The 27,626-nt window shown below is 31.1% G+C and overlaps 2 protein-coding genes across 13 annotated transcripts in view; one reads left to right on the forward strand and one right to left on the reverse strand.

Annotated features, from left to right (window-relative positions):
• The window catches only part of LOC127706501 (twitchin-like), a 161,582-nt gene that overhangs the window by 61,200 nt on the left and 72,756 nt on the right, over positions 1–27,626 (reverse strand). For 11 of the 12 annotated variants that reach the window (XM_052211152.1, XM_052211156.1, XM_052211158.1 and 8 more), the window contains 13 exons: positions 21,338–21,361; positions 19,771–19,909; positions 17,496–17,617; positions 11,181–11,325; positions 10,733–10,874; positions 10,054–10,184; positions 9,633–9,920; positions 8,975–9,280; positions 7,813–7,964; positions 6,863–7,013; positions 4,668–4,795; positions 3,514–3,528; positions 607–781 (listed from right to left, as the gene is read on the reverse strand). In XM_052211152.1, the coding sequence (XP_052067112.1) occupies positions 607–781; positions 3,514–3,528; positions 4,668–4,795; positions 6,863–7,013; positions 7,813–7,964; positions 8,975–9,280; positions 9,633–9,920; positions 10,054–10,184; positions 10,733–10,874; positions 11,181–11,325; positions 17,496–17,617; positions 19,771–19,909; positions 21,338–21,361 (1,918 nt within the window). The remainder of the gene's footprint in view (positions 1–606; positions 782–3,513; positions 3,529–4,667; positions 4,796–6,862; positions 7,014–7,812; positions 7,965–8,974; positions 9,281–9,632; positions 9,921–10,053; positions 10,185–10,732; positions 10,875–11,180; positions 11,326–17,495; positions 17,618–19,770; positions 19,910–21,337; positions 21,362–27,626) is intronic. The other variant, XM_052211153.1, reaches the window with a different exon arrangement.
• On the forward strand, positions 22,213–27,464 carry LOC127706503 (uncharacterized). The gene is made up of 3 exons (XM_052211164.1): positions 22,213–23,134; positions 23,497–23,579; positions 24,613–27,464. Exons 2-3 carry the CDS (start codon positions 23,514–23,516, stop codon positions 27,028–27,030), a joined length of 2,484 nt encoding a protein of 827 aa, XP_052067124.1. The 5' UTR covers positions 22,213–23,134; positions 23,497–23,513; the 3' UTR covers positions 27,031–27,464.

The raw sequence follows: 27,626 nt of genomic DNA on the forward strand, positions 1-27,626 counted from the left end.
CAAATATTCTCCATGGAAATGAGATGTGCTAATGCTTATACAACTGAACACCAATTAACATTGGCCTACCACTTATGGTTCCCCTTGAACTGACCTAATCACAAACTAATACATGTAAACTTAGCAAAATATTCAAAGTCTGTAGACCATGACTAAGGGGGCGGAGCCAAATAATCTCCATGGAAATGAGATATGCCAATGCTTATACAACTGCATACCAAATATCATTGACCTACCACTAGTGGTTCCCCACACATTGACCTAATCACAAACTAATACATGTAAACTATGAAAAGTTTCAAAGTACATAGACCTTGACTGAGGGGGCGGGGCCAAATAATCTCCATGGTAATGAGATGTGCCAATGCTAATACAACTGCATACCAAATATCATTGACCTACCATTAGTGGTTTACCCTGAACTAGACCTAATCACAAACTAATACATTGTTGATGCTGCCATCGCCGACATCGGAAACAGCATACCTATGTCTCGCTTTTTGACTCCGTCAAAATACACTATTCAGATGCATATATTAAGCAAGGAAGCATTTTCAATTCAAAATTTTTGAAAATAACTTAACCTATGGCTACAAAAGTTCTTACCAAGAACAACGACCTCGACATCAGCTGTATCAGATCCATGTTTGTTAGCCACTGTAACATTGTACATAGCAGTATCCTTTCTTGATGGGTTTCTGCAGGTCAATGTTGTTTTCTTCTCAGTCTTATTATCAATAGAAATATGGTCTGATGGTTCTATTAATTCTTCTTTCTTGTCCTGAAAAAAGATCCAATTTTCAAATAATTACAATTTAGAATTTACAAGAAATAAATACTGATAAAATCATTTTCACTGTATCTTTTTTTTTAAATGTATTTCTTGTCTTCAATAAGCTCATTAAATAAATTCACAAGAATAAATATCTTTTGAATGATTTAGAGATGTACAACGGCTCAAAAAGAAAATTGATTGAATTTGGTCAATTTTCAAAACTGTTCTCTTTTTTTCCCGTTTCCAATAAATGATTTGCATTTCTTTTATTTATTGTTACAAATTAGGCATTCCAGTCAAAATTTCAAATTTGCAAAATACTTACAAATTAGGTTTTTCAGGCGTAAAAAATAAGTTGAAAAATTATTTTATTCTAAAAAAATTTTTTTTTTTTTTTTAAAAACTTTGGTGCGACTTTTCCCGTTCTTGGCAGATACATTTATGTAGGAATCATATGTGAAATACAAATAATCCTAATGGGTTTATAAGTTCTTTGACTAAGGCATGACCTTTTTATAGTGAAAAAAGTTGAAAAAATAAATCAATTTATGGTACATCTAGATTCTATTATGTGTTGAATAAATTTAGCTCAAGAGACGATGTGAAAATTTGAGAAACCTGAAAATATAATTTAATCAAGGTTCTATGCTGAAAGAATTAAAATCTGATACAAAAAATGTTATTGTATGAATTAAATGAAATCAAGATTTTAATAAATTATTTCATTTAGTAAATTATATATCATAAATACTATTTTTTCATTTTAAGCAACATAAGTAATAGTAGTTAATTTTTTTTAAATTAATAAAAGAAATTAAAATAAATAATTATCAAAAATTGCTATGTATTTTAAACATTACTACATATTAGGATATAAACTAAAAGTAAAATAAAAATAAGTCTTTTTTTTTTAATTTTAAGCAACGTAAGTAATAGAAGTAAAATAAAACTAGAGGCTCTCAAGAGCCTGTGTCGCTCACCTGTATTTACTGATGCTTTGGAAATCATGTAAAATAAGGTTAAAATCATAATTAATAGTATTAGATATTAGATATTATAATGATATCTAAGATAATAACAAAAAACTGCAAAATTTTTGTAAAATTACTAACTCAGGGGCAGCAACCCAACAACATGTTGTCGGATTCGTCTGAAAATTTCAGGGCAGATAAATCTAAATCTGATGAACATTTTTGCCATATGTCAGATTTGCTCTAAATGCTTTAGTTTCAGAGATATAAACCAAAAACTGCATTTTACCCCTATGGTCTATTTTTAACCAAGTCGGCCATGATGGTTGGAAGGCGGGGTCATCGGACATATTTTTTAAACTAGATACCCTAATAATTATTATGGCCAAGTATGGTTAAATCTGTCTCAGTAGTTTCAGAGAAGAAGGTTTTTGTAAAAGATTACAAAAATTTATGAAAAATTGTTAAAAATTGACTATTAAGGGCAATAACTCTCAAAGGGGTTGACTGACAATTTTGGTCATGACAACTTATTTGTAGATCTTACTTTGCTGAACATTATTGCTGTTTACAGTTTATCTCTATCTATAATAATATTCAAGATAATAACCAAAAACTGCAAAATTTCCTTAAAATTACCAATTCAGGGGCAGCAACCCAACAACAGGTTGTCAGATTTGTTTGAAAATTTCAAGGCAGATAGATCTTGACCTGATAATCAGTTTTACCCTTGTCAGATTTACTCTAAATGCTTTGGTTTCAGAGATATAAGCCAAAATCTACATTTTACCCCTATATTCTATTTTTAGCCATTGCGGCCATCTTGTTTGGTTGGCAGGGTCATCGGACACATTTTTTAAACTAGATACCCTAATGATGATTGTGGCCAAGTTTGGTTAAATTTGGCCCAGTGGTTTCAGAGGAGAAGATTTTTGTAAAAAGCTAACGACGACGACGGACGACGGATGCCAAGTGATGAGAAAAGCTCACTTGGCCCTTTGGGCCAGGTGAGCTAAAAATCAATAAAGGCATTTAAATAAATAATATACAAAAATTACAATGTATATTAGAAATTACTAAATATTAGGACATAAACAAAAAAATAAAAGTCAAAGTCAAATCATAATCCTATCATCTATAAAACAAACAAAAAAACTACCTGGCTAATCATGCCTTGCTGATAATAAGAAAATAAAAAATAATTACAAAGGGAGATAACTTTATTTGATCTCTATTGATGACTGTTCTCTGTTGCTTTATCTCACAAATAGAGATATTAATGTAACACAATGATACAATTCATTATAAAAGATCTTGAAGCCATCACCAGAGATCAAATTGTGGTGACTATGAGACAATGGTGATAACATATTTCTATACATATAATCAGTACATATCTACTGTACTACTTTGATATATTGGGGAGAGATAATGTTACACTGTGCTTAAAAAGATATTATTATAAAGTCATTAAAGCTGAAGCATTTTTGTTTTCTTTTTCCTTTTATATAAAAATAAGAAGATGTGGTATGATTGCCAATGAGACAACTCTCCACCAGAAACCAAATAATGTAGAAATTAACATTTGTCACAATTTTAACAAAATATGTGATAATCATACTATATTTCTTCTGAATCTTTAACCGTTATTAAAAACCCTTGCTGAAATATTTTTCCAAAGCATTTGTACATTTAATGACTAATTAAGCACAATAAAACATTAGTACACATTATATACAACAGAGGAGAGATACATGGAATACTTACTACCTTTGTTGGATCCTAGGATAGAGGTTAAAGGTCATTATCATGCTTAGAAATACCACTATTGATAGAATTTGTAAATGTCACCTCCACTCACAATTCATACCATGTTGAGAATTGCATTTTTTTTGAGTGATCATGATGTTCTCATTGCACTTGTTTAAATTAAGCACACAATTTTGCATTTAGTTTATGATATATATAAAGAACAAAAATACACTTATACTTTGATCTATCCTCATCAAATGTTGTTATCCTTTCACAGTTACACTTAAATATCTTAACCTAGATAAAGTTAAGTTATTAAAATTAATTCTTTAAATTTTCGTCTATCAAAAATGGTGCAATATATTGGAGGCCTGTTGGAAAAAAGTACATAAAATGGAACATGGAATCATTTGGCTGTTTCATAGTTTAAAATTGGAGATTGATATTGGTATATACAGAAATGAAAGGAGATGTACAGAGTCCAGTGCTTTGGAAAAAACACACATCCATGTCAGAGGAGAAATTCACTCAAAACATTCACTATGAGTATATATTAATGAATTCAAATGAAGTATCATTTCCTTTTCAAACAGTATCAAAATATGGATGCAGATGTGTACAAGCTTTTATCAACAGCATATCTGCCTTTAATATGTTATGAAAATTTCTCTATAAACACACTGCTCAGCAAAACATACACACTATAAGAATTCTTTTTTTTATCACACTGATGAATATTTTTCACTTTGGTTCAAGCAATTCTGACAAATCTGAACATACTATAAAAACTTAATGGCGCCTGATAAAGCAGATCAAGTCATGCAATTTGCCACAGCTTCAATTTATTACCATGTGGAGTTTGCCTTCCTGATTAAAATTGCAAAAAATTTAAGATCTTTTGTGCATTTTGTTTAATTGCATAGTAAACATAAGCTGTAAGTAAATCTTATTAATAGTCTGTTTTTAAGCTGTTGGCTAAAAAGCTTATCTACGAGAAGAGAAATCCTTAGGGAAATATGTTCTGTTAACTTAAGAGTTATCAGCAATATGGGAAAAATACTTGTTAATCAGGGATAGTTCTAGCTTGGCTTGCTGCAATTAATATTGGAATTTTATGCCATGTGAATAATAACTGGCCTTGTCATTTATAAAGCTTGATTTATACTAACCAGTCCTTTTTTCTTCCATTCAATCTTTGGTGTTGGTTCACCAATGAACTCTACAGGAATACTGAAATCTTTTCCTACTTTGACACGGATTGGTTTCAGGTCATCTTTGTTCATAATTCTTGGTTTAACTGGAATTACACATGGTCATAAAAACATTTCTCACATTGTCCTTTAATGCTTTAACTTTATTTTCTTACCTTCTTATTTCTTATGTGCACTCTGAAATTTTTTCAGATAATGAACCTATAGTTGCTTAAATCCATGTCATTTGGACTCTGGTGGATAGTTGTCTCAATTGCAATCAGAACACATCCCCCTTTTCTTATTATAAAACGAGTTTTCATATTGTCAATGCCGATATATATTCAATATTAAAAGACTTTATCAATGAAGAACTATCATTATCTCTATTGATCATGTAAAAGATACACTAAAAAATTTAGTATAATTCATCAACTATATATATTTATTAGTGTTGTTAAATTGAATAGTTTTGCCCAACCTGTTACTCAAATAATCTTTCCACTGATTAACTGGTTAACCGGTAGTTAAGTTGATGTTTAAAGGCCCTACCTAAAGTACTCTACAAATGCACACTTTAATGATACGAAAAATTGAAGTGTATCCTTTGTCTTTATAAGGCTTGGCTTTGAGCAATCCTTGCGAGTTTAACTTTTAATAATCAAATATTATCATATCTTCTACAATGGGGTTTGTAATAACTTCAGATTGAAAATATGAAAACCTTCTTGATCTTGTCGAATTGAAAATGTCCAAAACCGTTGTTTCATTTTCTCTGGTGTCTCAGAAAATCTACGGAGTGTTTAAATTTGAGATGATTCAGCGTGTTACTCGTACCACCCAGTATAAGTTAATTCCATTCACATGATTTGCATTTCACAATTTTTTAATCGGCATTTCCTTTAAAGTATGACAAAGCTTTGAGCGATTGAGGTGGTGTATTTACATGAAGGTCTACCCAATATTAAATCAAAAAATGAAATAATGAATTAAATCATAAAATTTAATCCGCTAATAATTGTTCGGAAAAAATTGTACATGTATGCTAATTATGTTTACTTTAGATCTTGTCCTGAGCTGATGTACAAATTGTTTTTGTGTTAATTAATTTTATAAAATTGGAATGTTTGGAAGGTTTTAAACAATGGCAATCAATATACTGGACAACTGATCTGTAAAATTAATTACCATGACGATCATTTTATAATTCAACAAAATGTATTAATGATTCTAATACATATTTATATCAAATCTATAAAAATTGAAAAAAGGTTTGGTTAACCGGTTAGTGTTTGTGGTATTCTATATTCAGTCCTTTCGATGGTTAACCAGTTAGCGTTTGTGGTATTCGATATTGGTCCTTTCGACGGTTAACCGGTTAACCGTTGACAACACTAATATTTATCATCTTTTTATTGCAACATTTTTCTAATGTCTCCTTTTTAAGACTGACCCCAATCTCAATCACTAAACATGCTAAATATCTTTGATTTTTCCCATTCTTGAAATATACTTAAAAGTTTAGCTGGAAAAAAAGACTGCTACTTTACTTAATAATGTGAAAAATTCCTCCCAAACTTGACACATATGATTCAATTGGGAGGACTTGGTACAACAAGCTAGTTTAACACTGCCACATGTTAATGGGCAAGTCCCATGGCCTGCCAGGAAACTCAACAGTCAAAAGCACTTGTCTTTAGTTTCATCTTGGTGTTTTAGGCCTATAAAGAAATTGCTATTGATAGCAGATCATTCCTAGGCTCTTGCAATATTGAGCTAGACACATGGTATTGACATACATATTTTGACCAAGACCTTGTGTTGGTTTCCAAATGTCTTAGAAAAGAAAGAATATGGGGTATCCATTTATGAAACAAAATCTGTACATGCACAGCAAAAACACAAAGTGCAAAGGAACAGCGCTTTTATTGCTGTTCTTCTTCTCAAAGTCACAGAAAGGCCTCCAACACAGTTAATTTTTAGGTTTTGGTTGCTTTATATACCCCACATCTCTTTTTTTTTCTTTTTTAGCATATACAATTTTCAAAATTTGGATTTGGGACTTGAAATCATTTTGACTTTGAAAGCAAGTTTATAGCTTCAACATGGAGACCAGTATGGATTTTCAAAGTCAATTAAATGGTGACAAAACCTAAACATGTTATTTTAGTTACCTCTCCTGGACTTGGTGAGGACAGGTGGTGTAGCTTCACTAGGTTCTGATTTACCAGCCTTGTTAACAGCGCTAACACGGAAAATGTATTCTCTGTTCTCAGTAAGGCCACTTACAGTTCCAGCTCTTTTATCTCCGGGTACTTCAATGCCCTATAATTGTATAATAGTTATTTTATTACTCATGCCTGCACAAATTACAGGGATGCAATATTGGCTAGTAATTAACTTATCTGAAAATCTTAAAACTAACTGAAACACCCCATCAAAAGGTTCATTTTCCACCAACAACTTATGATACATCAATTGATGTTTACTTAACGTTCAGTGCCAACAACTTTTGAAAACATATTTCAAGAAGCAAAATAATTGAAATCAGTTAAACAACTGATAAAAACATCCCTTTAATAATTTCTATTCCAACATTATCTCCTTTTTTATAAATCAGTGTATAGTGGAGTTTTAAAATACATTTTTTTTTGTTTTAATGTCAATATGAACACCTACAATTTTGTAATTAATAATGGCAATAATGAGGCAAAAGAAACATAATGACATGAAAGGAATGCATTTACATCTCAATATTTTATTTTTAATTTCTATTTGGAGAATTGAGTGTTAATGTTTGTTTGCTTCTGTTTAATTTTTACAACTTTTATACACTCAAGACAATTTAAAGCTTGACATATTGTATAGATACCTGTCTATTGTTGAAGCCAGTATCTTAACTTCTGATTATTTTTGTTGTTGGGTCACTGTCTCATGTCTGGCTATCTTGACCATGTGTTGCATGTAATGTTTTGTTTGTATTTAGAGGGGAGTTGGGTGTTGGTATTGTCTGTTGTAATGTCTAAAATTTTTGGTTATTCCTATTATCATTCTGTATGCTTTAATGTATTATAGTTTACATTTCAGTCTACAATGTTTTTAATTTTTTTCTTTTTATACTTACAGGCACCCATTCTGGTCTATGTTTTTCACATTTTTCGATGACATATTTCTCAATAGGAGCTCCGCCATCATTTATTGGTGGTTTCCATCCAATTTCTACATAATCCTTGTCATAATCCTCTACGGTAGTATCTTGTGGTGGGTCAGATGGATCTAGAATACAAATAATGTCATATTTAAACTAATATGATGATTCAATTATGTCAAAAGATAGAAAAAAAATGCATCACATATGTTTCTTTAATTTTTTTAAATGCTATGTATGTCTGTTATATGCACTACAACAAAGGATTGTTTTACCATTACTCATGAGGGTCTCTCAGGCCACCCTTAAGAAATTCTTTGTTTGCCTACCCATGCCTTCTAGGGTTGGAAAGGAAGGTAAGAGTTTTTTTTTTATTTTAGCCAACAACATAAGTTACATGTTTTAGGCATGTCGTTAGAGCAGGAAAAAATCAACAATTTGTGAAATAAAATTTTTACGGGTACTAGGCTGCTTTTAAGGTGGGTTAGTAGGCCACATCAAACAATTTAAATTTTATTTTTTGCATCATGGTTGTTTAAATATAGGAATTACAAATGGACCATAAAGTAATAATCTGTTATTCAATAGAAGAAAAAAAAACAGGATGCTAGAGATTTAAGTATCATCAGTATAAATCATAAAAATATTGTGGGTTTGAAAAAAGGATCTCCAAAGTTATTTCTTATTTAGAAAGTTCTGTGTGCATGCTTTATATAAGCTTAGGAATATCATGCAGATAAATTAGGTGTTTTATTAAAATTGCCTGTTTGAATAATAAAATTTCTCTAGAGAAGTATGCATTTGACCTCTTTCCAAATATTTTGTTTCAAACCATGAACTTTTATGTATTTAATCAAAATCAAATAATTTACAATTTTTCAATTACAAGTAACCTGTACATCAGTAATAAAAAAAAACCACATCAATCTCCAGTTGTTTTTTATGAATGAGTTGCACCAATTGACTCGAGTTTTAACAGTGTAAATAATGTCATTTATAAATCAGTTCTTACTGTGACGTATTAACATAAGCATTGTGAAAGGAAATGTACAGGAAAGTGCACGAATTTGAAAGTAGTCTATTATCCAAAGGAGTGATTAGGGTGATGAAATCCTACATACAATGAAATATAACATACCCCATGGATCTTTGGCAATAATTTCACCATCAGCCAAGAGAGGTTCACTGGTGCCCTGGTCATTGACAGCTTTGACACGGAACTGATAACGATGTCCTTCCTTCAGGCCTGTAACATCCACTTCCAAATCTTCTGTGGTACAAACTTGTTCAAATTGGTCTGAGCCTTTTTCTGAATCCTTCATTTCCACGATATAATGTTTGATTGGAGATCCACCATCATCTTTGGGTCTGTCCCAGAGAAGAGCACATTTATCAGAAAACACATCAACAACGTCCAATGGTTCTCCTGGACGACCAGGTACATCTGAAAACCGAAAGTACAATTAAAGACTATAAATCTATTAATGTCATCTTCATTTAGCAATACTGAACTATGTATATTTATAAGCTACATCTTTTGGATCAGTAAGCTAGTTTAAACAATTATAAGAATCTTTTTCATAACTTTAAAAGATAACAAATCATTTATAATTAGTTCTGCTGAAATTCAGAACTATGAAATGGATAGAGAGTCAATTTCATATTAACAAATATGTATGGTAGCAATAAAAGACGTAATATTGACCAAAATACAGGTAATTTTCTTATTATCAGATCAATTTTTTAGAAGAAAAGTTAACAATACAGGAAATTATTGAATATTATTCAAACCTTACCCAAAACCCTGACAGGTATAGGGATGACCTCTGACCCGACCTCATTTGTAAGAGTCAGTTCATACTGTCCGGTGTCACCTCTCTGTGCATCTGGGATACGGATGCTGGCCATGCTATCAGATATTCTGATGTCAGTATCTGCCTCACTTAGTGGGTTGCCATCTTTTTTCCAGTGACCCTCAGGCATGGGTACACCAACGAATGGGATGCCGATCTCAATCACTTCACCCTTCTTTACAATAATCTCCTCTGGTATGTCTTTGGCATTAATCTGTGGTGGTTTGGGTACTGTAAAAATATTTAATTTTTTATTACTGTACATAAATTAATCTGTGTAAGAAAAAGACCATCAATCAAATTTCCTAAAATAATTGTGATTTTACATAAAATCTGAATTGAGCATTAATTTATAATAACTTACACTCATCAACGATAACATCACATTTGGAAGATCTTTCTCCGACTTGACAAGCATATTGTCCAGCATCTTCTCTGGTAAGATTTTTGATAACAATCTTATACATTTCTCCTTTCCTCGTTACTTCTAAACGACTGTAAAGTAAAATTATATACAACTGTAGCATGGTAGAAAAGAAAGGTAATTGACATAGTTAACTTACATATGAAACTTAGAAAGGTAAAAAAAACAATTTCATTCAATATTTTATCTATAATCTACTTCCATGGTATTTTTTACTAAATAAAAGACATTGTATTTTAGGCAATCTTTTCTCAAATTTTAATAGGAAGATACTGCATCCTAGAAAATCCTCCTCACAACCTGATGAGGGTCTTTGTACACTTGGACTATTTTACCACAACAATTCAACATTATTAAATATTTCACAGCTCACATTTCATAAGCTTTGGAATGTTACAAAATCAATATCAAAATTTGTATGATAAAATTTGTCTAATACTATAAACTTTATATTTTCTAAAAATATCAGTAGCCTGCTGTAAAGAATTTCAATTAGCAACGTTATATAAAACATTGGTGTAAAACATTGGTGTATACATACGGATCATAAACTGCTGTAAAGAATTTCAATTAGCAACGTTATATAAAACATTGGTGTAAAACATTGGTGTATACATACGGATCATCCTTGTTGATTGGCTCTCCATCTTTAAGCCATTTTACAGGCTGGTTGTGAGGATTAGAAGCTTTACATTCCAATACAAGGGTTCCTTTCTCTCTTTCTCTCTTGTTTTCCAACTTCTTGAAGAATTTGACATCAGCTTTTTAAAAAATACATTATATCATAATACATATAGATCAATTAGTGCTAATAAATAGCTTTCTATGAAGAGAAATGAGACATCATTGACAATGTCCTAAGGACTTTTAACCAATTTTGGTCCTGGCATTTTATCAGCCAGCGATTTACCATCTTGTTATTTGCAAAATGCATATTTAGTCATTATCTTTTACTTCAACTTTCTATAAAAAAAGAACACAGGGTCGCTCTTTGATATGAAAAAAACTTTTAAATTTTAAATGGATTATAAAGACTCGATTGGGTAGTAATTAATGAGACAACTTACGTTCTATAAACAGATTTGCAGTAGTTTCTTTGTCAAGGACTTTACAGGTGTAAGGTCCATCATCCTTCGAGTGACAATTTTTAACAACAAGACGTCTCTTAAAACCATCTACCTGTATTTCAAACTTTCCACCAGATGTAAGTTCCTAATATGAAAACAAGTGAAGACAAAAATGAGTTGCAGGAAGTTAAATTAAATACATGTAATATCATACTTCCAGTGATTCTGATTGTCCCTAAGTCTGTAGACTTAATTTGGCAAAGACTTGCTAGAAAAATGAAATGATCAGACTCTACTGTATGTATTACATGTAAAAATATTAGAAAGTTTTAATAACGCGAATGAATAGCAAAATACTTTTAGTTTTAACTTTTGATTGATAACAACTGCATATTAAATGCTAAATTAAAATAAGCCTGCATAAATTAAATTAACTTCAGTAAAGCAGAGCAAATAAATAGTTAACAAAAATCTGTTGAAACATTTGATAATAAAGAGCTGCACCATGAGCGCATGATATGCCAAATCTTTTTTAGGAATAAAGTTCCATAACTCAATATCATATCAGAAATTTATAAAAAAAACTAAAGAGAGGTTATTTTAATAGATATAAACCAGTCACCAAAGTTTCATGAAAACTGCTCAAAGCACTTTTGAGTTATTGTCCAAACCTGGAAAATCCCCCCTTTTTTATGAATAAAATCCCATAATAGGGAAACATAAAATCTAAAATTTATAAAAATCGAAAGGGAGCTTACTTTAATAGATATGAAAAATTCATCAAAGCTTCACAAAAACTGCTCAAACAATTTTAGAGTTATTGTCCTAAAACTGGAAACCCCCTTTTTTTAATGAATAAAACCTCATAATTCAGACACGTATAATCTAAAATTCATAAAAATCGAAAGGGATCTCACATCAATTGATATAAACAATTCACCAAAGTTTCATGCAAATTGGTTAAAGCATTTTTGAGTTATTGTCTGACATAATGACGACAGACTGACGGACAACGGTATACCATAAAACGGGCGTATAAAACATGAAAACAAAATTTACGTTTTTTTTTTTTAATGCTTAGTATTTATTAGAAAGGCTAACTAATGCGTAAATCTTTTACTTGGTCCTTTGACCCATATCATTCTTTTTAATGAATCATAAAGCTATAATTAGGTATGAGGGCTACGAAGAAAGGAAACTAAAAGTTGGAGTAGTGGTTTACTAGCTTAAAAAGGAAAATAGGAGGAAACAGATAGGAAACTGAAAGTTGGAGTACTGGTTTACTAGCTTAAAAAGGAAAATAAGAGGAAACAGATAGGAAACTGAAAGTTGGAGTACTGGTTTACTAGCTTAAAAAGGAAAAAAGGAGGAAACAGATAGGAAACTGAAAGTTGGAGTACTGGTTTACTAGCTTAAAAAGGAAAAAAGGAGGAAACAGATAGGAAACTGAAAGTTGGTGTAGTGGTTTACTAGCTTAAAAAGGAAAAAAGGAGGAAACAGGTAGGAAACTGAAAGTTTGAGTACTGGTTTACTAGCTTAAAAAGAAAAAAAGGAGGAAACAGATAGGAAACTGAAAGTTGGAGTACTGGTTTACTAGCTTAAAAAGGAAAAAAGGAGGAAACAGGTAGGAAACTGAAAGTTGGAGTACTGGTTTACTAGCTTAAAAAGGAAAAAAGGGAGGAAACAGGTAGGAAACTAAAAGTTGGAGTAGTGGTTTACTAGCTTAAAAAGGAAAAAAGGAGGAAACAGGTAGGAAACTGAAAGTTGGTGTAATGGTGTTCTCTAGCTTAAATAGGAAAATAGGAGGAAATAGATAGGATACTGAAAAAACTATTGCAAATCTACTGGTTCAGTGGCTAAGAAGTGAGTATTAAACTGAAACAAACGAGATTTACAAGAATTTTTTTTATTTTTAAGATGAGGTACTGCAATGTACAAGCAAAACAGGAAGAGGAAGGAAAATTAAATCTAATCTAAAAACTAAAAAAAAATTCAGGACTTCTTTGAAGAATAAGAATATGGACATAAAATTCAGGTTAACGGAAATATAAATAAAATATATACTGAAATGATTTGAAACAGTAAGAAAAGGAACAAGAGTGCACACGCTGAAATGTCTCGCCTTCTTTACTAATCATTGATATTATGTTGATAGTCCTAAATATAAAGCTTATTACAACTGTCACATAAACTTAACATTAACCAAGTAAAACTAAACATTGACCAATGAACCATGAAAATGAGGTCAAGGTCAGATGAACCATGCTGGGCAGGCATGTACAGCTAAAAATTCTTCCATACAACAAATATAGTTGACCTATTGCTTATAGTTTAAGAAAAACAGACCAAAACACAAAAACTTAACACTGAGCAATGAACCTTGAAAATGAGGTCAAGGTCAAATAAAACCTGCGTGACTGACAAATAGATCATAAAATATTTCCATGCACCAAATATAGTTGAACTATTGCATATAGTATTAGAAAAAAAGACCAAAACTAAAAAAACTTAACTTTGACCACTGAACCATGAAAATGAGGTCAAGGTCAGATGACACCTGCCCGCTAGACATGTACACCTTACAATCATTCCATACACCAAATATAGTAGACCTATGGCATACAGTATAAGAAAAACAGACCAAAACACAAAAACTTAACTATAACCACTGAACCATGAAAATGAGGTCAAGGTCAGATGACACCTGCCAGTTGGACATGTACACCTTACAGTCCTTCCATACACCGAATATACTAGACCTATTGCTTATAGTATCTGAGATATGGACTTGACCACCAAAACTTAACCTTGTTCACTGATCCATGAAATGAGGTCGAGGTCAAGTGAAAACTGTCTGACGAGCATGAGAACCTTGCAAGGTACACACATACCAAATATAGTTGAACTATTGCATATAGTATAAGAAAAAAAGACCAAAACTCAAAAACTTAACTTTGACCACTGAACCATGAAAATGAGGTCAAGGTCAGATGACACCTGCCCGCTAGACATGTACACCTTACAATCATTCCATACACCAAATATAGTAGACCTATGGCATACAGTATAAGAAAAACAGACCAAAACACAAAAACTTAACTATAACCACTGAACCATGAAAATGAGGTCAAGGTCAGATGACACCTGCCAGTTGGACATGTACACCTTACAGTCCTTCCATACACCGAATATACTAGACCTATTGCTTATAGTATCTGAGATATGGACTTGACCACCAAAACTTAACCTTGTTCACTGATCCATGAAATGAGGTCGAGGTCAAGTGAAAACTGTCTGACGAGCATGAGAACCTTGCAAGGTACGCACATACCAAATATAGTTGAACTATTGCATATAGTATTAGAAAAAAAGACCAAAACTCAAAAACTTAACTTTGACCACTGAACCATGAAAATGAGGTCAAGGTCAGATGACACCTGCCCGCTAGACATGTACACCTTACAATCATTCCATACACCTAATATAGTAGACCTATGGCATACAGTATAAGAAAAACAGACTAAAACACAAAAACTTAACTATAACCACTGAACCATGAAAATGAGGTCAAGGTCAGATGACACCTGCCAGTTGGACATGTACACCTTACAGTCCTTCCATACACCGAATATACTAGACCTATTGCTTATAGTATCTGAGATATGGACTTGACCACCAAAACTTAACCTTGTTCACTGATCCATGAAATGAGGTCGAGGTCAAGTGAAAACTGTCTGACGAGCATGAGAACCTTGCAAGGTACGCACATACCAAATATAGTTGAACTATTGCATATAGTATAAGAAAAAAAGACCAAAACTCAAAAACTTAACTTTGACCACTGAACCATGAAAATGAGGTCAAGGTCAGATGACACCTGCCCGCTAGACATGTACACCTTACAATCATTCCATACACCAAATATAGTAGACCTATGGCATACAGTATAAGAAAAACAGACCAAAACACAAAAACTTAACTATAACCACTGAACCATGAAAATGAGGTCAAGGTCAGATGACACCTGCCAGTTGGACATGTACACCTTACAGTCCTTCCATACACCGAATATACTAGACCTATTGCTTATAGTATCTGAGATATGGACTTGACCACCAAAACTTAACCTTGTTCACTGATCCATGAAATGAGGTCGAGGTCAAGTGAAAACTGTCTGACGAGCATGAGAACCTTGCAAGGTACGCACATACCAAATATAGTTGAACTATTGCATATAGTATTAGAAAAAAAGACCAAAACTCAAAAACTTAACTTTGACCACTGAACCATGAAAATGAGGTCAAGGTCAGATGACACCTGCCCGCTAGACATGTACACCTTACAATCATTCCATACACCTAATATAGTAGACCTATGGCATACAGTATAAGAAAAACAGACTAAAACACAAAAACTTAACTATAACCACTGAACCATGAAAATGAGGTCAAGGTCAGATGACACCTGCCAGTTGGACATGTACACCTTACAGTCCTTCCATACACCGAATATACTAGACCTATTGCTTATAGTATCTGAGATATGGACTTGACCACCAAAACTTAACCTTGTTCACTGATCCATGAAATGAGGTCGAGGTCAAGTGAAAACTGTCTGACGGGCATGAGGACCTTGCAAGGTACGCACATACCAAATATAGTTATCCTATTACTTATAATAAGAGAGAATCTAACATTACAAAAAATCTTAACTTTTTTTTCAAGTAGTCACTGAACCATGAAAATGAGGTCAAGGACATTGGACATGTGACTGACGGAAACTTCGTAACATGAGGCATCCATATACAAAGTATGAAGCATCCAGACCTTCCACCTTCTAAAATATAAAGCTTTTAAGAAGTTAGCTAACGCCGCCGCCGCCGCCGCCGCCGGAACACTATCCCTATGTCGAGCTTTCTGCGACAAAAGTCGCAGGCTCGACAAAAATTAAGTAAAAACAAATCAGGACTTCTTTGAAGCATTAAAATATGGACAAACAATGCAGGTAAACAGAAATATGAATAAAATATAAACAAAAACGATTGCTTTAATATTCAGTATTAGGTAAATATGGTATTTTATTATACTTTAAAACATTGTTATATATATATATATATTACTTAGTATCTTCATTTTAACAATTATTTTAAGGGGAGACAAGCCACTTTCTTTTAATGGTCTATGACGTATAGAAAATAATCAGATTAATGGAAGTCTAAAAGTTATTCTATCAAGATCGACAGAGGCTGCATAGATTTTTTCTTTGTTATATTTGTAGGACACCACTGAGTTATAATACACTTGCATATTGGCTAAATTGTATTTGTGGAATGAATTGATGAATAGATTTTGGTTTCAAATAACATTAACAAATTAAAGCCTTGCAGCCTCTGATAAGGAATGGAAAGAAGGTACAAGTAATACTACAGCCTGTAACCCCACTACAACAGAGGTACTACACCTTAACTTACCTTGACTTTATTCTAGAAAATCATCATATATACAGTAGGAACATGTATAAGGCAAGGCCAATATAAACTAATACAACAATTATCTTAGTGAAAAATCTATTTGACCCCCTACCCAAACAGATAAAATTTTATTGTTCATACAATATGACCACACCTAATTGCAAATCTATCTCAGTTTTTATTTTCAAGTAAGGAATTGCTTAATAAGCATCATATAATCTTTAAAAATTGCATTTGAATTAATTTATACTGGCCTGAACAAAACTGTGAATAGACTTCAATGGTGGAATCACTAAAACATTTGGGATGTGTGTCAAACAAATATTTGTAAGGTTAAATAAGGTGTTTTTCTTTGAATTTTCTGTTTTTGTATACCGGTATTACAATATTGTTTTTAGATATTACAACTATGAGACATAAACATTTTGTAATTAGTATGAACACACGAAAAATAATAAACCTGTTCGCAAATAGTCAAAAATCTGACAAATCAGACATGAACAATCATAATATTTGAAAAACATAAATCTTAATCTAGCACTAGGACTTTTACTATGTAAACTTTAGCATAAAGTCTCAGAAGCACTTTTTTCCCATACTAATACTGTATAGTGAGATGGAGGTTAAAATGAGACCAACAGTAATTTCTTCTCCAATAAGAATACTGTCATTAAAAAATGTACAATTGACAAAAACATTTCTGTCTTTTTTACTTTGAAGTTTCGTTTAAACCTTTCATTAACCATATTTATAAATGCACAGGTTTTTTCTGAGAAACGTCAGGGGTTTTTATATCATAGGAATACTATTCATGCTTGTCTGTCCCTAAATAGAAATACACATACCTTGTCATTTCTAAACCACTTAACCTCAGCCTCAGGATCATTGACATCACATTCAAATGTTGCTCTATCTCTTTCTATACCTTCAACATCATCTAACAACTTCATGAAGTCCCATTCAGGTTCTGTCAAATTAATTCACTCGGTATATTGTATTATTGTTTGTTGATGAACATCAAGTGTAAAATATTTCAGGTAAATTCAAGATATATATATACTTATATACAAGTCTAAAGAATTGAGCAACAATTTTCTTGACTCTTATAAACTGTAAATTCAGAAATTATTCCGAAAATTCATTATTGAGAAACTGATATGACCAACAAAAAGTCAAAATTAATTATTCCAATCGCAGGAAACGTTGCATACAGATATATGTATCATATATCATACTGCAAGTTCTTATTGTTGCGATACTCACCCACTCGCATTATTCGCAATAATAAAAACCGTACAATAATTTCTGAACTCACAGCTATATACATTTATAGAGGTACAGTAAAACCTGTCTCAGAAAGAAATGGATTTATATAGAATAATGATATTTTTGTTTTTGATACTGACTTTATCAGCAGGAATATCAAGCTAGCCCACTAGGGTGAGCTGATACTAGAGCTGATGAAGTCAGTATCAAAAATCAAAATGCCATTATTCTTATTATCTGCAATTTGTCTTAACTGTATGTTTTTTTGGTTGAGAATATGAAGTAAAATGAAATAGTAAGTAAAACTAATTTTATGCGTACAAAACGTTGCAGTTGTTTCAGTTGTATGAATGAAGTTGCGTGCATTTCATTGATAAATTGACGCGGATGGACTTGAGCATGTGTCATTGTGCACTGATACATGACGTCATTGTCTAATATTTTTCAGTATCAAGTCGTGTCCATGATCCTAAAAATATTAGGCAGTATCATCAAAGGAAAAATGTACAAATTGCTGATAATGGAAAATATAATGCCTTTCTTGTATGAGGCATGTAAAATGCACCTCTGTATAAATAGCATCCGCTTATAACGATCCCATGTCCTTGTGTTTCATGCTCATTATGAGCAAGAAAGACTGTAGTTGTCTCAAAAAATTGGTTAAAATCTGTTAATTACATACCCATTTTCTTGCAACTGATTAATCTAATGTCATACAAACTGATGCTTTTGGAATTCAAATCATGAGATTGGAATGGAGCAATGCTCTTTTAACAATAATCATTTAAATAGATGCTGAAAGAATCTCAGCAAATTTGATATATTGCAAGTAAATGTGTATACACTTAAGCAGTTTTGCAATAGCATTCTTTAAACTTGATTACTTTCAATGGAGGTTTATATTAAGTCTATAAACATCAGGTTTAATACTGTTACTGGAATGTCTGAATTGGTAAACCTAAATAACTTAAATTAAACACAAAGGTTTAGTTAAAAATGCAAATAAACATAGGAAATCAAACATCATTGCTTTGATTATATTTTTGGCAACATGTATTACACAAGAAAGATTTAATATTACTTTCCAACTGTATAGATAGTACAGATTACAAAAATAGAAGATATAGATGAAAAAAACGTAAAATTTCATATCTATATTAAATCATAAGTCAGCAATAATTCTCAAATTAACTGCTAAATTCATAAATGCCTTACAATAGGAGAAAGTACTTAAGCTAAAGCAGACACCTGATTATATTTCATGATACTATTACCTATCATGTTTTTTTATAATAACATTAAGAGTACCAATTTTTATGCACCAGATGGGCATTTCGACAATTAATGGCTCTTCAGTGATGCTCGAGGCCGAAATATTTGAAAATCTAAAACCTAATAAAAACTTTGGAAGAGCTGATCAAAACAAAAAGGACATAAAATACAGCCAAATCTGGACATAGGAATTTTTTTCATACTTCATACAGAATCTTTAGTTTCACAGTTAAATGAAAACTCAATACCCTATTGCAGGTATTTCCGATGTAATTATTTACTTTAAATTCAGAATTAATGTGATTTTGATTTTTTAACAATGACATTCTAATACAACATTTATCAAAATAACATTAATTATCTGACATTATTTTTTACTGTAGGAGATTCACAATACAAAATGCTTGCATACCATTCCAACTTCAGTTCTTAGGAATGCATTAAAAAATGGTGACTTTCTCATCAATGAGAGCACTCCACTGATATTAACACTACAGAACTCTGTTTCTATGGAAAAATTTGATTTTAGAATGATTCACTTGTGATCTGATCTAACATTTTTCAATTCTTATAAAAACTAACCTGTGACTTTAAACTGACAAGTAGTTTTAGCATCACCACAAGTACATGTGTACTCAGCTTCATCCTCTGGCTGGCAGTCTTTGATTCTGAGGATACAGCGGTTCTCACGACGTTGGATCTCCATTTTACCAGATTGGTACTATAAAAAATAATAAAATTTATAAAATTATTGAGAACCCATGGCTTTAGATCCAAAATATCTAAATCCAATGAAGTCACTACTAATAATGAATTCTATGCAAACTCCTAAATGAAATTACCCAAATTTTATCACATTTTCTTTATCCTGTGCCCTAACTTGTGTAAATCTGTGAATGAATTGGCACCAGTAGATCATACAGATCTTACAATGATCTACAATAATAAACGATAAGAAAAGATTTACACTAAATTAGAATCAACAACGATTTATCTTACAAACTTAGCTGAGCACTGATAAAATTAGCTTCTAATTTTGATAGCAATCAAATGTTTGGATATTTTCTATCATAACATATTTTAAACAAAACATCTAAGTTAATAGAAAAACAAATTCTAATATATTGGAAAATGCATATCAATTTCTGCATAACAGATTGAATGCTTTAATTTTCAAATGCTAACAAAATTAAGATTAATGATATAAAACTTTCATCTCTTTCTTCATCAGCTGGAATAAAAATGATAAGAAAGAAAATAGACAGAGATTACTAAGTATTTCAATATCTCAAGGTTTTGATGCAAGTCAGAAGTGAGGTTCATATTTCACAAACATTTATCTTTTATTCATAGAATTCAATTACTTTTTACAACAAACAAATTCAGATTTGTTTTGTTTGTTTTCATCATCGTGATTGTAATCTTAAACTTGACTGATCAAGTACTCTCAACTGTACTTCAGCTGTTCTAAAGCACAACAAATATTAAAACAAACTTTATTTTTTTCCCAATACAATATTATTACCTGTATTTTTTTTTTGTACAATGTACAAATAGTTATTTTTAAACTGTCATGTTCATGGCTTCCTTTCAAAACAAAGTAGACTTTTTCCTTTAAAATAGCTATGGTGCAATTTGAGAAGATTCTTTTTTAAACACTAATTATTATTTAGCCAACTAAATGTCTAAGTATTAAAACTTTTCCTTAAATTTATGTTTGTTAATCATGACTGTTAATGATTGGGTGAGTTTTTTAAAATAAAAATGTAAATGAAAGTGAAATAAATGATAGAGATCAAGGGCAGATAATAAATGATGGGAAAATGAGAAAAAATGTGTGCTATAGCATTTCTAGGAGGGAATATGAATGGAAGCGAAATGGCAAAATAATACAATAGATAAGGCAATAATAATAATAAACTGTGCAATTATGGACATAAAATTTATAAGTGAAGCTGTATAGCTTTGGCAGGTGATATTTGTAAACTAAAATATGGAATATATGGCATAGCGCATGACCTAATGGAAATAAGTAGATAGTATTTCTTGAAAAAGGTATATATGAAATAAAAAGAATATTCCTGGTGAAATTTTAAGAGAAATGGACTGTATAATTTAAGGATGGGATTTATTCAGTAAAGATCTATACCTCTGGGTCACCTGGCTTTGGAATCTACAATGAATGCAACAGAGAACAAACTATGTTAATATTTAGAACCATGCTTCTATACTAAAATCTATATACAGTGCATTTGTACCTACTCAAAACATATAACTGAGCAATCAAGATAAATACACATTGTATCTGTTAACTCAAAGAGATCAAATTCAAATTTAAAAAAAATAAATGAAACTTTAAAAATAGCAAATGCATAACAAAGAGTCAATAGAAGTATTTTCTATATTTGTGGAAACCAGTACATTTTGTACGAAATTGAACTTTTGTTGTTTAAGATCAGTACTTTTAAATTTTCTTCTATTTGACATTTCTATTGAAATATGTTATAAATTAAAATTAAACTACAAAGAATGAAAAATTGACAAGAATAATTCATTCAACAATCTTTATGAATAACCAAACAATAAATATTTCGTTATTGAAAATTTTATTTGAAATCTCCCTATGGAAGACAATTAAATGTTTTGATAGAATATTTAATGACGTGTTTTTCACTGTAACTCATGCCTAAGTGTGACTTTATTCTCTGCCTTAGAAACCAATTTGATCATCCATTGAACCAAAAAGTATCAGATATACACTAAGATAGATATAATTTCAAAATAACAGTTTAACATTGACATCCAGGTATTGTTATATTTACCTTTAATTAAAATTTTGATTTAAGCGAGGCCATAAAAGGGTAATAAATTCATCAAGAATTAAAAATTTTCAAAAAATGACAACAAACTGAGAAAGAGGAATTTAAGGGTTTTTTTCAGGAAGTTAAGTTTACTTTTCCCAAATATCTAGTCTCTATTTAAAGAATTATATCAGCATTTCTCACCAATGCCCCTCAGTAAACATTAATTTCACAAATTCAAAATCTAATAACCAATTAATGAATTGTACTGATGAAGTGCTAGTTATAATATTGTACCAGTATCTATCTGGGAATCTTCACAACTACTATCAACATTAATATTCTATTGTGAGGTATTGTCAGGATTTATTTTTTAAAAGTGTAACAAATGTGGTGACATGATGCGTAAATATAACCAGATCTAAAATTTATTCAATTAAAATTGGCAACAGAAGAATTAGTTTCAAGATGTAATAAGGAATTTTAGTTCAAATTTCAAGATTGGATATAAGGAATAAAATTGTATTGGGAGACCAATTTTTTCAACATTTACAATATATATTGGCTAAGATTGTTATAAAATGTAAATATATACAGAATTATGTATGAATTCAAGATTGGAAACTTTAATACCAGTTAATACATATATAATCACAATGCTACAGTAACCGTATATATTGTATAGAAGTGTGACAATAAAATCACTGCAGCGCCACATTTAATTGCAGATGGTTGAGATGTGAATAAATATTACATATTTGTTCAACTATAGATAGCTTAAACATTTAATTCCGTAGGTTATATAAACATTCAAATATAGGACTTTATAATGAAACATCAGAATGGATTTCATCACCAAGATATTGAAGGGAAAAAAATTATAATAATCAGAAAAAGCCCGGACATTATCTGTGAAACTAAACAGTATTAATAGAACATTTTTTTAAATTATGATTTTAAAATTGAACTGAGCATTTAATTGCAGTTATAAATGTATTGATCTAAGGACAAAACATGGAATTAAAATTACCATTTATTAAACAGTGTTTGGTATCCTAGGACGGATACTATCTTCCTGCACGAATTTGTCGACAAGATTACAAATCACTTCAAAGTGGGAAATTAATACACAGTGATTTATGAAGGTAATTCAAATATGATTTCACACATCAGCTTATGACTTATTAGATATTTGGATGACAAAATGGCTCACATTTAGTATCATAGCTTAAATTTTAGTATTAAGACCAATTTTCTGATGAAAAAATATTAAAAATTAATTATCATTTGAAAAATAATAAGAATGTAAATTCTAATGTGAAATGTTTGCATTTGAATTTAAATGTAAACTTTACACTTGAAAACTTTTAGACAACACAATTGTTTATTTACTTTACTAAATTAAATAATCAATTCAATCAATCAAATTCACTTAAACAAAGTGCTTCTTGAAGTCCTCCACAAAATATCAATGGAAATACATTTATTCTAGTTTTAATTCCTTTAGATTAAAGTGAGACTAAAATGGATGACTATTATATGAATGGACCACTAAGTGAAACAGACAGGATATTTCCAGTGCATACTCAAGTAAGTTTGTTTGTTTATTTCATGTATTTATAAAACCATTATTATCTGGCATATACTTTATTCATATTTGTCTATTTCAATATTCACTGCATTGTGCTGTTTTTTTTATGTAGAACATTTTAAATTGTTTGAAATTAATATCAAATATCAATTTTTTGGGTGTGATTGTTCTATTGGCTTTTCTTATCTAATGAACAGAAAAAATATCAGAATTTCTAAAGACATCTATAATTAAAGATCTAAAAACCTGTCAATAAAATCAACCAATTTGTTCCTGTGACAATGCTTTACATATATAAAATCCTGGTCATGATTATTTGTTGTCAATATTACAAATTGACATTGCACATTAAATTAGATAGGAGTCTAAATTAAATCAATAGATTTATCTAATAATAGCCAAAGTGTAGTTTATATCATGTTTTTTTCAAAAATATAATAAAAAGTATGGGTCACAGGGCTCTTTTTAAGCTACAGGTCATGCAAAATTGTCATAATATGTATAGATTACACATGGGATATCCAATATTTGTGTGATAGAAAAAAAAGCTTGATGATTAAAATATAAGATAGCTTTTATAATGTACTGTCCGAAAATACATATAAAATCTAGGGTCACAGGACTCGTTTTCTTGTTACAATACAAAATAGGTAAATTTACTACACATTCCTTCATAAAAGTAACATTATTTGAGTTATCTCCCCTTATGTGGCAAACTTGTGAAAAAAAATTTGATTAAAACCAAAAATATTCTGTATTTGTAAAAATCAGTCGAAACAAATAATATAAAACACATAATTTTCTTCATTTAGATGAAAGTCTTACAAATGAATTACATTCTTCTCTCGAAATATGCTCATTGTATTTTGTTGGATATTTATTTTTGTGGTTCTGCCAAATTCTGCATACAAGTCTATTGAAAATTTGTACTTCATTAAACTCAACCATATTGGTTTCCAAGGAATAATATTGAATCCACAGTTTATTTAGATAAAAGAAACTCAATGACCTAATATTGATCATTCCTTTCAGAGACCTGGTCATGATGGACAGCTACAAAGATTACACTTACAGAGAATGCAAGATAAAACCTATGATTCAGAGGATGATGATTCAGACATGGACAATTTTGATTTGGATGACTCGGATACTATTTTACAATTGAACCCAGCACATGGACAAACTGTAGCACTATGGTCATTCATGAAATTTGATAGTATAGCTGTGTTTCCTCCTGACCACAATTTGGTTGGAAATATTATAGAATATGCAGAAAAGCATTTTGGTTTCCAACGATTTCAACACCGACTAATGTTACTAAGTCCAGGACAACTATCACCTGTTAGTTTGAACAGTGTGTACAGTATAAGACCTGGTTCAGTTGTCATGGTGATGCCAGAAGAAAATGCAATTGTGTCCATTGAAATTGGTCAATTAAAAACAAGCTTTGAATTAAATCTGGATTTATCAATGACAGTCCAAAAACTTAAAACAAATATCCGAAAGAGGAAAGGAATACCTGTTGAAAGACAAGAAATCTTGTATTCCAACCGAGCTCTTGAAAATGATAAACGATTATTTGAGTATCGCATTAAAAGTAGGTCAATTCTTCACGTCATGATTCAAGCACATTTTGATTTATTGATAAATGTAGAGACATTCTGGGGCAAGACTTATCGTTTCTACCTTGACCCTTGTAGTACCGGTACAGATATTGTTTATGCAGTATTTAATAGAGCTTTCAGTGCTAATGGTCCAGAAGATGCTGGACTACACGAACTTTATGTCCCACTTCATGTTCTAGTTCTACAATACCAAAACAAGTTGGTCAACTGGGATTACTGTATAGCATACCTAGGCATCCATACAGGCGAGAAACTAGTCCTTACAACGGTCGGCCATCAAAGTCATATTCAATTAGAGACTGTCAATGTTGTTACTGAATCAGGAGAGAAATATGACATCACTGTGTCCCAATATGACCGATGGTCAGTTCTTGCCTTCATGCTCCATGGTCTGACAAATGTACCTGTGGATCTTATCAGACTTTATAAAGATGGGGAAAGAGCAAACTTTTCATCAACAATAGGGCAAATTGAAAGACATCAAATAATTGTAATGAATGTGGTCATGACACATATAGATAGGGACCTTGTATTTGGAGTTCCACTAAAAATCAGCATTGGGCATGGAATAATAGAAAACTTACGAATATCGGCAAACAAAACTGTTAGAAAGTTAAAACGTAAACTTGAAAGAATGGGAGTGCCTAATGCCTCCTTATATGAACTGACAATAGGCAATCAAAAACTATCTAATAACAATAAAGTAATGGATCTAGTCTTTGACCTCTCAATTCCATTGGTGCTAAAATTAGAAACTTATCCTGTTTTTGCTCATGCTCCCGATGGAGTTATATATAAGACATATTTAAGATCTGATCAAACAGTTGCAAGCTTTAAACACAAGATTGAGCTGAAAACTGGCTACTCTTTAAAATCAAGTCGTTTAATTGTAGCTGGAAGACCAATTACAGACCATCCAAAGAATATCTTATATGAGTGTGGCATTAGCTGTCGCAATTCTATCTTCTTCCATCCTGCAAATGACTTTGAGGCATTCTTTATTTTGGGAAATAAATGGCTTGAAAAAATAAAAATTCCGCTTAATAATCCATCATCAACAGATATTCGTAATGCAGTCTGGAATACTAGAAAGTTACCAGAAGGAAGTTTGAATTGTGTTTTAACAATATTATATTGGCTTTTCATGCCAAAAATTGCTGCAGCAAATACGTCTTCTGTAAGAACAAAAATAAAGAAAAGAATGCCTGTTGCAAGAGAAATGCTTTATGTACTCAAAAAGCAAGGAAAACTACAATTTTTAGAGAAAGAACTTCTGGCAAAACAAGATAAACCAAGAGCAGTATATTCTTCTCCATACCCAGGTGCTGATATCAAAAGGCCACAAGGCAGTGCAAAAATTTATCATCATATAAAGACCAACAACATTCCTAAATTTGAACCTGACCAGATCATAGATATGAATGAAAAACTTGAATCTGGCAGAAAGGTTAAACGCCATCCAAAAACAGGATTGCCTCAGATTTATGATTCACCTAGATCTACAATTCCGCCTTGGATGAAAAATATTCAGACAAGGAACCAAACCAATAGATTAACTCTGGCAAATGTTGAAGGTGGTCCTAATGGAATGGACAGCGTACATGTGTCCAGAATTCAACGAATTCATAAAAAAATAGGTTCCAAACTAAATGATGTTAACATTGCACATAATTCACATAGACAAGATTATAGCAATAATTTTAGCAAACGTAATAGATTTATGTATGATTATCAACATTTTGATTTTGTAGCCAGTGAAGACGGTCACGATGTAAAATCTGAGTCAACTTTTCCTCATACGTTTTTACCAAAACTTATCCATTAAATTTATTCAAGGGAATAAAAAAGGAAGAAAATACTTAAACAAAACAATATCAAAAACATTTCAAAATAATCAATTTCATAGAACTTTGAAAGCTTAGATAATTTCTAGTCTTGTTTTCTATCATCTTATTCTTCTGATTATTTAAATTACATTTAATTTTTTCTTCAAATTTGTTTAGATTTGTTCATTCTTCCTACCTTTTTTTTAATACTGAACAAATTTTAGATCATGTTTAATTTATTTGATAAATTAGCATTACTTTTCTTTCTTTTTTTCTATTTCCAAACTTGAAACCTCAATGTTGTAAATCCGGCATCATCAACTTTCATTATCTTTCTTAAAACACTTTGAATGCTACGATAATTCTAAATGTTGTTATCAATCATCTTATTCTTCTGAATGTTTCAGCTACATTAAACTTTTGATCTAGATTATTCATTGTATTCTGCTTTTCTTAACCAGTTTTAAATAATTTATATTTCTACATGACATAAAAGACATGACTATTTGTCCTCTTTGTAACAATTCTCATTCAAATATACATATCTAGAGGTAAAATCACTAATGCAGCTTAGAAATTATTGTCTGTTTCACCT

This window comes from Mytilus californianus, unplaced genomic scaffold, assembly GCF_021869535.1.
Source record: "Mytilus californianus isolate M0D057914Y unplaced genomic scaffold, xbMytCali1.0.p SCAF_6, whole genome shotgun sequence".
NCBI lineage: Eukaryota > Metazoa > Mollusca > Bivalvia > Mytilida > Mytilidae > Mytilus > Mytilus californianus.

Bases quoted from the DNA above. Each gene is read 5' to 3' on its own strand.
- LOC127706503 (XM_052211164.1), top strand. From the start codon at position 23,514: ATGGATGACTATTATATGAATGGACCACTAAGTGAAACAGACAGGATA. The intron at 23,580-24,612 runs GTAAGTTTGTTT...CATTCCTTTCAG, and splicing joins TATTTCCAGTGCATACTCAA to AGACCTGGTCATGATGGACA.